General features: G+C 31.2%; 1 protein-coding gene across 1 annotated transcript in view; it reads left to right on the forward strand.

The window, feature by feature from the left end:
* LOC135143264 (discoidin domain-containing receptor 2-like) overlaps positions 1-12,055 on the forward strand; it is a 200,038-nt gene that overhangs the window by 184,399 nt on the left and 3,584 nt on the right. Inside the window, exons 9-13 of the mRNA XM_064075137.1 lie at positions 3,191-3,295; positions 3,347-3,522; positions 3,579-3,980; positions 4,985-5,122; positions 10,912-11,222. Coding sequence (XP_063931207.1) covers positions 3,191-3,295; positions 3,347-3,522; positions 3,579-3,980; positions 4,985-5,122; positions 10,912-11,222 — 1,132 coding nt within the window. The remainder of the gene's footprint in view (positions 1-3,190; positions 3,296-3,346; positions 3,523-3,578; positions 3,981-4,984; positions 5,123-10,911; positions 11,223-12,055) is intronic.

Below are 12,055 nucleotides of genomic sequence, written 5' to 3' on the forward strand. Positions count from 1 at the left end.
GTGGTCGTAGCTGAATACGTTGTGTTGGTCTTGTTAAAAATACATAGCTTATTTCACGTTTTCTACTCCAATGGAAATGACATTTTTGAATAAATACCAAAATAGGGAAATAAAGTCCTGAATATTTCTTTTTTTAATGTAAAGATTATTTTTCGAGGAGGTAACAACCAAGAAAATAAGAAAAGTAAGATAGGAGGGACGTTTCATGTGACAGTTATTAAAATCATAGCGAGTTTGATTAATGAACTGAAATAAAATTTAAATTAAAGTTAAAAATCGGTTCATAAAGATCTTAGTTTTTTTACTTCCCGAGCGTAGGCTAAGGAAGTATTGTAACCGAGACTGTAGGGTACGAAATAAATAGGTATCCCTTTTCCGCCTGTCTGTCTGTCCGCCGTCCGTGTCGATTTTTGTTAGACAGATAATCTCTGAAACTATAGGGTCGATTGTTGTCAAATTTAATATGTTTGTTAGGAATATCGTGTAGATGAAAAATTTTCTAATCATCCCTACCATCAATGTGATAACATTCCCTCAACATTTTTTTTTCTCATACAGTTCCTCCTATTATCTATATTTTTTGGGAAAAAACCAAGTGTGTTTAATTAATTTAATAAATGGTAATCCTCAGTTCTGTGTTGAGGAAACAAAATCAATCAAATTTCAGTCTGATTTAACACAATAGTATATTGATATACGAGTTGTATGTACAATTGTCGCAAGCATGGATTTGGAGTATGAAGACCGAAGCGACGAGTGCTCCAAAGGAATGAGTGCGACAAGATGTCTTGTAAAACGAGTGTAACTAGTTATTTTTTTTATTTCGCTTTCATTAATATTTTTAATTGAATATATAGGTATAAAAAACAACTAGTTAGTTTTAATCGCTTAGATTGGTATGACTTGATTTAAAATTAAGTTCAAATTGTCATTGTCATTGATCTGTGGTATCATTAGTCTATTAGTAACTAAAATGTAAACAACTACCAACCTCATAACAAGAGTCACTAAAAGCGATTGCACAAAATTAAATTTTGTTTAACCGTTTTTTTTTTAGAAACAGTGTCACAAACTCGTCATTGTAATCGCGAAATAGAAAAATAGATATATTTTGATGTCGGCGCTGATACACGATGAACGTGGTAACGGTCGAATTTTTTCGTTTAAAGTATAGACATAAACAGTCGAAGTTGAACAAGTACTAGAAATTAAGAATACATTATTTCCCGTTCACTACCTGCTTTAGGTTTACAAAATTATCGACAATTAAAATGAATTTTGTTTTATCTCGTATTTTTAGACGCAGCGTTAAACATATCATTTACGGATTCAATTCCAAGAATGATTCGATTATAAATTATGTTGCTCGTTCAATACATTTCCTTTAGTTTACAGAATAAAATATTAAGTAATATTATTACAAATTATAACCGAAATTTGTTCATGTCTAGTCTAAACTACTATCTTAATTATTACAAATCCATTTCGAATAAATAATCACATTACTTAAAAACTACCCTTGTGAAAAGTAGATTCTAGCAAAAGGATTCTGTATAAAAGCATAAAATCGTTAGAAATCAGGGCGCATTAAAGTCTGATTTTAGCTTTATTTGAAGCTACTATATTTTCCTAAATGCCAGAACTTGAAATTTACAACAGGTCTGGGCACAACACATTTTTTTTTTTAATAAATAAACCATGCACTTGGAGAGTTGTGTGTGATTTTAAAACTTCAACTGTCTGCTTATTTTGAGATATTGAAGCAGAAATAAAAGTTTAATAAAATTTGCGCCCGTGTACATCGCATGTGGTAACTTCTACGGCAGCATAACGAGACGCTAGGTCCCGTAACACGTTTGTTTTTTCTTTCCTCGCGTTAATTAAAACAAAACATTTTTCGGCCCAACTGCATAACTTAAATTAATTTAATCTTTTAAATCACTAGAAGCTCAATAAAGCGGGAAATTATTACGCAACTCTTGTGCAAACTCTCTTTGAACACGCCCTGCACAATTTGGACAATTTTAATTAATTAGCATGTTCGATATTATCGTAGTTTTGTAATGATAAGAAAATGCAGAACAAAACTCGGTTCATGCTAATATTAAGGCATCCGTGGGATGAGCAATTTTATTAGTTTATTTATATACGATGTCCACAATGAGTCCCAACAGATATGGCACCAAAATTTTTCATTATTCCTAACAGAATACATAACTAGCTCTGTACGAATTTTTTTTTTTTTCTACGTGTTCCTTACCTTTTTAAATAGACGAATTCTATAAATACCGTATTCTGCAATTTTTTTTTAAATTTCAATTTCAAGAAAATAGTAAAAATTTTATATAAAAATAATAGTCAAATGTTTATGTGTAAATTTCATGTTTCGTTTGTCGGGCATTCTATCATATACAGATCATTCCAAAATTTAAGTTTTTATAAAATCTCAACATTTTCATAGAGGGCAAAATATATTCCGGGCACTAAAAGAATTAACTGTCGAAAACAACATTTTTTTGTAATACTCGTATCTGCTTTAAAACAATTGTTCATTTATTAGCATTAAGCGAGTTACAGTGGTGGTGTTGGTGTTGTATTCCGAACTCAAAGTAATAAATAATAATTTATTTCAACATTATTTTCAAATTTTACTTTTTATTAGTAATACGCCCTCTGTTATGGGTTTCGATATTTACTTTCTATTGATCTCAAGCACCAGCCTGCCTAATCATGTTTTTATCTTCTTTAATTTTAAATAAGTGTGAATGATAAAAATGTATTTCTTTCTTTGTGTTGAAACAATAATTCTACAATTCTTTAATGTTTTCCTTATCATTTTTTAGTTAAATTATTTATATACACACGTACAGCCACTGCCTACAACCCTTCACTTATAATAAAATATTTTTAATTCTGCAACAAATCATCATTGTTTAAAGGCAGAAAAACACAGACATTTGTCGTCTTTCTACTTGTTTAAAAGCAATTCAGACTATTTGTTCTGCAGAATTACGTATAAATTTATATGCTCATAAAATTTTTGCAAGCTGTATTAAACGCTGACGCAAGCAGTTTCTGCATGTTGTGTCCATAACGTGTACTATCATTCTTAACCATCTGTGTGGAGAGCTTTCATAACAAGGGTTTGCATACGAGAAGCATTAAAATAACTGATGACTACGTGTTTCAGTGCCTGTCGCATTCAACATTTCCGAAGAGGAAACTCTTGATCTTAGCGAAAACGAAGTCGTAATTAGTTCGTCCGATGGAAACCCATTGGACGCCTTTGAAACAAGTAAGTTCAAAAGATTAGTCTTACTCTTGAAACACTTTTCTGTTCCCACAGTTGCAGCTCGCAAAGAAAGTGATACTTACGTGGAAATAATCATAGGTGTCTTAACGGCAATAATGTTGTTACTTTTAGTAGTTTTTGTGGTAATTTTAATACTGAATAAGCGACACAAGTTGCAAGGGTCACCGACTTTACTCAAGAATCCGTTCGGCGTCACTATTAATATGAAGGTAAAACAATTCTAATAAAAGACGGAGTGGAGAGTGACAAGGCTCTAAAATTCTAGGATTTACTAATGAATTTGTCGTCAAGCAATAACGCAGCTGCCAGCAGCCATCCGACGCCTGTAAGTCAAGAAGCACCCGGTGATTCGTCATCAGCTTCTTTTGAACAGTATCGATCACCGCTTGTAGGCAATTACTATACACCAAATTATGCAACGTTGAGGTGTTCATCAACAATAGAAGAACCGGAAGAACCTCCGGAAGTACCTCCGTTACCCGACTCACCAACTCTACATCAAAGTCCCATTTCGGCCTCGTCTCCTCTTCACTACAGAAGTTTACAAAGCACGCCAGCAATAAGTCCTAAGTCGAAGATGATTAATTTAGGAAATTATTTTCCGAGAGTTGCTACTGATCCACCAAATCGGAAACGATATCACACAGCGCCTAGGGAGAAACAGAGGGTAACGTTATGGATCAAAGTTGCGGTTTATTTGTATCAATGCGAGCAATAAATTAGCAATTTCGATACCTCAGATGACTGACGGTTCGAAAATTGAGTTTCATTATTAAGCAATTTGGACAACGTGACATCACACAATTATAGCACAAATTTATGCAAATGAGCAAAATTAGAACTTTGGAAATTAAAATTAAATAACATCACTCGTGAATAAATTACAAACATCCATTACATCGGCAGTAAAAATTCAATTTTTAACATAGCAATCATGCATCAGCTTAAAATCGATTCGCATTCAAAAAATTTTTATACTAACTGAATTGAGTTGAAAAAAGTTTAAAATAACATACTGAAAAATAATATCTATATATCTATGGCGTCTACAAGTTTTAGATAGTTAAAATAAGATCTAAGATGTGTTATCCCATCAAAATCAGAACGTATTTTTTTTTCTAATTTTCTATTTAAAAAGAAAACATCAACACATCGTCTAAACTCCTTATATAAAAGCACAAAACGCCATTCAAAAATATGTACAATTAAATAGCATACACATTTTAGAGATAAAAACGACATTTTTAAACTATAGTAATAACTTCGAAATTAAATTAAATAACTGTATTACATACACATTATTAAAATTAATGCAAAAACGCACACCGCAAAGTTCAAAATTAGGTACCAATCTTTTCTATCACGTATGTCGAATAAAAATGCTCTCAGTTTCAAATATTAGTTTAGCGCAATAAGTTAAGTTTGCGCTAACCGAATACTGTTTATACTGAAGTATCGATTTTCAGATGTAAATTCGTATTAATACGCATTTCATAAACGCTTCACAGAATAAAATTTACCTTCACGAATACTAAAGTAATTAGGATGATTTGAAGCGTGAAATACTTGATTATTATTCCAAAGATAGAAATAGCGCTCCTGTTTCTTGTTAGATTATAATTCCACGATGCCATAAATCACGAAAGTCTAGATAATAAATTAATATTGCAGATACCACCACCAGTTGTGTGCTGGAACATAGCACCAAGTATGGGTCACGCTTACAATTGCAGAGAAGCAGAATTAGTACCGATTCCACGATATTCTCTCAGGCCACTGGAAAAACTCGGATCCTGTCACGCTGGAGAGGTAACTCATTAAATTGGATAAATTACGTCTTATCTAATTAGATCCTTTATCTGCTTATTTAATTAAGTGAATTATTTTGTTTGCTCCATCAAATCAGAAGTGAGGTTTTTGCAAATCTTTAAACGAGAAAATTGATTTTTTATCCGCTGCTTAAATCTAATTAGTCATTAGTATTCACTGAACGAGATTAGCATAAATTATTGAACGTGCATACACCTTCAGTATTTTTACATCTCAGTAGCCATATTACAACCAGAGAAGTATTTTATAACAATGCCAATTATTCCATACATATACAATTCAAGGACAACATACAGCTGGTTTCACAAAAAACGGGTTAAGATGTCAAAAGATTTACAGATTCGTCAAAATCAGAGAAAAACAGAAAAATAAATACCAAGAGGCCACGTTATAAAATTATTATTATGACATTAGGGGATTAAAACTCACGATTTACATATTAACATGCGTTAAAATATTTAAAAAAATAATAATAAGGTAACAATAAAGAATGAATAATTATCTTCACTTTTGTTATTGTTACATACTGACACTATAAAAAACTAATAAATCCAGAGAATCAAAGAAATACTTATTTTTCACAAATAACGTTAGCCAATAATTCGATTGTCAAAATAAACTGATTCATAACTATTAATTATAAATATGGAGTTGTCCTGAATATACAGAGTGTCTTTTTTATTTGATACAACCCCTGTAACTTTTTTGTTTTTAAAGATAAACTTATAGTTCTCTGAGCAGATTTGTCTCATTTTAAAATATCTGTTTGATGGTGAGCAGACCCTCTTATTATCAATTCCGATAGAACCGGTAATGACCCAATTTCATTTCTGAAATGGAACGTTTGGTATATTTTTTATAAACGGAGAGCTTGCTTTTTAGACTACAAAAAATCCAGTAGAACCAATATTCTAAAAACAATAATTAAAAAATTATTTAGTAAAATATATCAAAACTATCTATTTTAATTATCTGTTTATTTATAAAGTGTTATCATCCGTTATTGATTGTTCTACAGTTCTTCAAATGTTTTATCTACATGTTCCTAATCGTTGCGGTAGATCTTTCCATCTTTTAAATATTCCATTTCATAGGACCTCGTATGGTTTAAATTCTATCCACTGTCGGCTATATAAACTAACTTATTTACGCAAAGATTTGGATTTTGTAGGAACATCTGCCGCAATACTTAAAAAAAATTGTTTAATTCAAAAATTGGTTAAATTATATCTTCCTGTGTTGTAATTGGTTACCATGAACCATCAATAAATGATATTATTATATATTAATTAAAATCTATAGTTGGATGGGGAATAGTAAGATAATAAGATGACCTCCAAGATCACCTGATTTGAATTCCATTGATTTATTTCCTTTGGGGTTTCATCAAAAATAATATTTACTTTGATGAATGGAGAAAGATCTCTTGAAACAATGCTTAAGAAAGATTTCACAACATTAAACCCATAGTTTATAGCAAAACAATGCCACACATGGGATTCACAGACGTGCGGAAATGTATATCGAACAAAATGAAAACATTATTTTTTGAAAATTTGTCGAGAGAAATACTTGTATACTTGTTGTTGTATTCAAAATTAATTCTTTGCCGGTTCTACTACATATTTTGGACGTTTACAAAAAAAAACATTCCGAATATTAAAAAATTAAATTCTCGTTTGAAGTGGACTGTATTTTATTTAATACTGGCTTTTGTCGATCAAAAAAAAATTTAAATAGTGGTTGTTTTGATCTTTCGTGGTAAAAAATGTAACCGTTTCATTTACTAAAAAATATACGTGGTGTTCTAATTAAAAATATAAAGTTAATGTTATTTCCAGTGTTACCGAAAGTGAAAATTAAATAATATGTTTACCATCAAAAAGATCTTCTAGTACGATACAAATTTGTCCAAAGAACAAAGGACCTATGTTCAAACATACAAAAGTTACAAGTGTTACATCAAATAAAAAAAAACACCCTGTATATCGGCTGATTTTTAAATGTCTGTTCTACTTGGTCATGTCCCTGAAACTACTGACGTAAACGTGATGGCTAATTAAAGCACAAATTTAAAAAATCGACCAGTACAATATACTTGTTGTTTACATATAATGCAGTCACGACCTTTTTAGAACGTCATAGAAATCTAGTAACTTGGTTGGTAATCAACATTAGTAAGTACATCCATTAAAATTTCTTGAGAAAAACTGACATTGTTTATGTCGATTTGGGGTATTTAAGGTTTGAATTGTGTCAGAAACGTAACCACTATTGCCAACTTAAACGTCATCAAGAACATTATTATTTATCTAATTAATTAGTTAATATTGAAAACTTGACAACTTTACTGAATACATATTTATACAAAATTTAGAAATTATTTTTTAAATGAAGAACGAATATAATAATTAATAACTGATAACTAATCATTATTATAAGTATTATTAGAAGGCATACTGTTGCAAAATTAATGCTAGGTGTATTTCAGTTGCAAAAAATTCTGTACATTGCCCGAACAGGAGAACACAATTTCAATTTTAAATAAAGCAAAATTTGGCGACTCTTATTAACTAAAGGTTTTAGGAATTGACAAAAAAATCCATAATTTTTTAGTGTATTTTCACAAGAGTCAAGCATTTTTTTCTTCATGGGTGTTCTGGTAAATCTACTATTCAAAAGTAAATCTTGCCTTTGTACTTTTTAAATATTAATAATTTTAGTTATTTTCCCTTGCTAATAATTTAATTCTTCCTACTATTCAAACTCAGCATTCATTTTTTCTTTCTACTAACCTGAGCCGTCATTGTCATCATTTTCAAATTATGATTCTGAATCAGGATCCTCCAATGAAATAAGGAATGGAGATATTTACGTTTTAAAACGATAAATGTCCCATGTGTTTTTTCCACTCAGTCGAAATAGATTCAGTACAATGTTTCCTAAAACTTTTCTACATCTCTCGAGTGTATTTGAAAAAAGCCTCAAACCATAAATTCCGAACCTTATTTTTGGATGAAGATTGAAAAATTATGTGCTGGTGATAGTAGTATTTACAAAACCGCCATATCAATAGGGTTGTATTGATAAAGACAATTATTGACTTCTCCGTCTATCAAGAAAAGTTTCTTCCGATCAGTTCTAAAAGGTTCAATTAAATTCCGCAGTTGTTTTTTGGAAAATTTGTTATCAATTCAATAATGTGATTACTCGACCACTCTTGTTGCATTTTTCTTTTTTTTTTTTAAACAAACAGAAATAAACTGGATGACCACCCAGTTCTGAAAAAATATCCATATATTTCTGGAAAGCATGAACGGTGATGATTTCCAGAAAACATGCACGGTGCAAATCATTTCCATGAAAGCATAATTCCATTGGTTGATATCTGAAAAATTCTCCAATCCGATTGAGTCAAATATTTGCGCCGATGTCTTTGATAAATGCAAAAGGTTTAGGAAATCGATTTCTGTGCTTCTGCTTACTTACAAAGAAAACAATTGTGGCCATACTTGTACTTAAGCCGTCAGTGACCTAAGTGACGAGAAAAGTTTTCAACAGATCAGGCATGAAAGTAGTTTATACTTACGGATCTAGTCCTCCAAGTCTCCTCACCAATTCCCGAGACAAAGTAACAAAATGAAAATTCGAGGGGAATAATTGTGAAGGATATATCAAAAATATGTTGGCTAAACGGAAACATCAATTACTAAATCCCGATTCAAAGGTCAATGGTCAGTAGGTTTGAAAAATCAAATATCGTCCAACAACTTTTAGGAAATGACTAATAAGTAGATACCTACAGTTGTTTCAAGTTGCTGAAAGAAAATTTTTATATCTTCGAAATTTTTGAAATTTGATAACGACAAACTGTCTAACACAACTCCTGTCCCCTGGTCGACTTTCTTTACCCTGACAGTGAATTAATATTTTTCGGTATGATGAGGATTTATCCGTGATTGAGTTACTGTCAATGAGTGGATCAACTGAAAATTTAGAAGATTTTAATCACATATTTGTGTCTCTAAAGTAAGCTAATTCGTTAACGTTTATATTTTGAGATTTCTGTTTTAAAATAAGTGTTAGTGCCTGTTTAATTACGCAATCATTAAGTTGTAATTAGTGAAGAAAAAAATATATGTATCTATATATCTTTAATTTTTACATCCCAAGCGCAGCTGAGGGAAATATTGTATTAGGATCAGTTATTCGGATATCTAATTTCATATTTTCTTGGAATTTCATAGCTTGTGGAATGTAAAAGTTTCATTTCCCTGTTTTCGTCCATCCGTCCGTACAGACAGCCTCTTGTTGTCTCATTTCTCAAAAAGTGTTCATATACTCCTTTCTATTATTTCAAAAGCAAGTAAAATTTTAAAACAGAGGTACGTTATGATAGGGTTGAATTACATATAAACTAACTAAATGCAACTGCTTGTAAGAATACTTCCAACACACGTGTAGAATTGAACACATTTCAATGGCGAGGGAACTGCTCTCCAAATAATGTTTTTTTTTTTCTGAACAACTGGTCCAGTTTTAACCTTGTTTCTTTTCTTTTAATACAGGCAAATTAATATCATATTGTTATAAATATATCTACCTTTTTTTCTTAATGTACATAGGATTCTTTGAACAATACGATACTCAAAAACATGTTTTTAATTCCTTGTAAAGAAATAAGTATTTTGTAGTTAAGCTCTGTCCCCTTGGTATACGGCGAATCAAAAACATCATCACAATTGAGATAGGGCGGGTGGGAGGGCTTACATTTTGCCTTTTTGTTTTAATATGTGTAGACTTCTTTTCCCAACATGAAACTTAAAATATGTTTAAAATGGAAAATTTGTATAAGGAAATATCGATTTTGCAATTAGATTCCGCCCTATGTTTTCAAAATCCATATTTCCTTGCAAAATACATTTTAACCATGTGATAAGTTTGAAATGAAAAGGTGACTATGTATATTAAGAAAAAAAAGGCTAAATACAAGCCCCGCCCACCCGCCCTATCTCAATTCTGATGATTCCTTTTTATTCGTCGTAAGCCGAGGGGCGGAGCTTAATTGTAAAATCCTTATTTTTCTACGAGAAATTACCATGTAAGACATGTTTTTGAGTATCGTGTTATTAAAATTGTACATATATATTAAGAAAAAATTAAAGCCCAAGATTGATTGTTTATATTTTGCCTTTTTTCCTTAATATACGTAGTATTCTTTGAATAATACCATACTCAAAAACTTGTTTTTAATGATACATACTGTTGCCTTAAAGCTAAAATTTAATTTAAAAAATGTATGCATCAAAATGATTATTATATAAAATATATTTATCCTGCCTAAAGACTAGTGATTATTTTTACTATTAAGTACCTACGTAGTTTCCAAAATGGTACAATAATTTACTGTTTATACAATTGCATGCAAACATATTTTTTTGTTCTTTTCAAAATGACGTGTTAGATTCAGTGGCAGGATAAAGTATAGAATCATTTTTTTTAAGGCATAACTTGGACAAAAGCGATAAAATGAGATATTATACTTTACTACTTTATTTTATCACTATCATAGAATGAAACACCTTGTATCATTAACGATAGTTACTTAAACGCTTTGCATTATTGATGTAATACATCTGTAGCAAAGGGAAAGAACAAAAACAATAAATTTAATAGAGGGAAGGAAACATTTTATTGCTTTTCCCTTCTCCGTAAAAATAAAACTGTAGGCCAGAGTAAATTCTATAATGTGTCATAACATTTTGTAGATTACACTTTGTGAAACGGAAGGTTTAGAAGACATAATTCCGGGCGTATGTCGTTTAGTGGCTGTCCGAACACCAAGTCCGGAAAGAGCGAAAAGTGATGCTGCGACAGGTTCAATGGAATCACTTCGAGAAGTCCGCTTTCTAGCCAGCTTATCTGATCCGAATATTTGTAAAGTTCTGGGAGTTTGTACGGCCGAACAGCCGCCCTGGACCGTCATTGAATACGGTGAAATGGGAGATCTAGCTCAATATCTGCAGTTTCTCGTCAATAGAAATGGAACTGTTCGGTCCTCGACCGATCAACCCGTAAGGTAAGTGATTGCTGATACCAGATGGTCAGATCGTCCTGATGGCTAACATAACATTTGAATTGATAATCAGAGGTTGGCAAAATAATGCTAATAGAGGTTTCTCTATCTTATACATTGAAGCTTATATGCACAATACAAACTGTAAAATCTCGATTTTAGATTTTGTATTGATAGATGGAGATATCATTTATATTAACTTGTCACTTTTATTGATTTAAATTAGTCGGAAATTGTGATTTTAAAAGTCTGATTTCACCATATCCATTAATAAATAAAAAGTTTACACTGCTGCAGTGCAACTCATAAATGCTGAAAATGAAATGTTACGAATTTTAAACCCCGTATCGTGAAGAATGCCGTGTCATTCCGCTTTCATTTCGAATACTTTAAAACATTGAAAACTAAAGTTTATAAATGCCATCGAAAACGGCGACGATTGTTTTAGACAGTTTTACATTTAGATTTTACCCATATTTTATTTTTATTTTTCTAGACTGAATACTTATTTCGACAAATTCTTCTCAGTTGATTCAGAACGTTTGAACCAAATCGTAACTTGTAGACTATATTACGACATGTCAAACCAAATTTCTACCCTGTAATAACAAGTAATTATATAACGTAAAATCAACATAAAAAAATAGTGTTACTGCAAAACATTTACGGACGTCACACAATCCTGATTTATTATGCTTGTATCCCTCTGCGAAACCGAGCTCCAAATGAATTATTTATAAAAAAAATCGTTCGCCATTCGACTTCTTGTCCAGATACTCTATTTTACATTCGTACTTTATTCAGTTCATTTTGGGTAGGTAGACAGTTTCATGTTT

This window comes from Zophobas morio, unplaced genomic scaffold, assembly GCF_036711695.1.
Source record: "Zophobas morio isolate AGI-343-1 ecotype UQ-CSIRO unplaced genomic scaffold, CSIRO_AGI_Zmor_V1 ptg000058l, whole genome shotgun sequence".
NCBI lineage: Eukaryota > Metazoa > Arthropoda > Insecta > Coleoptera > Tenebrionidae > Zophobas > Zophobas morio.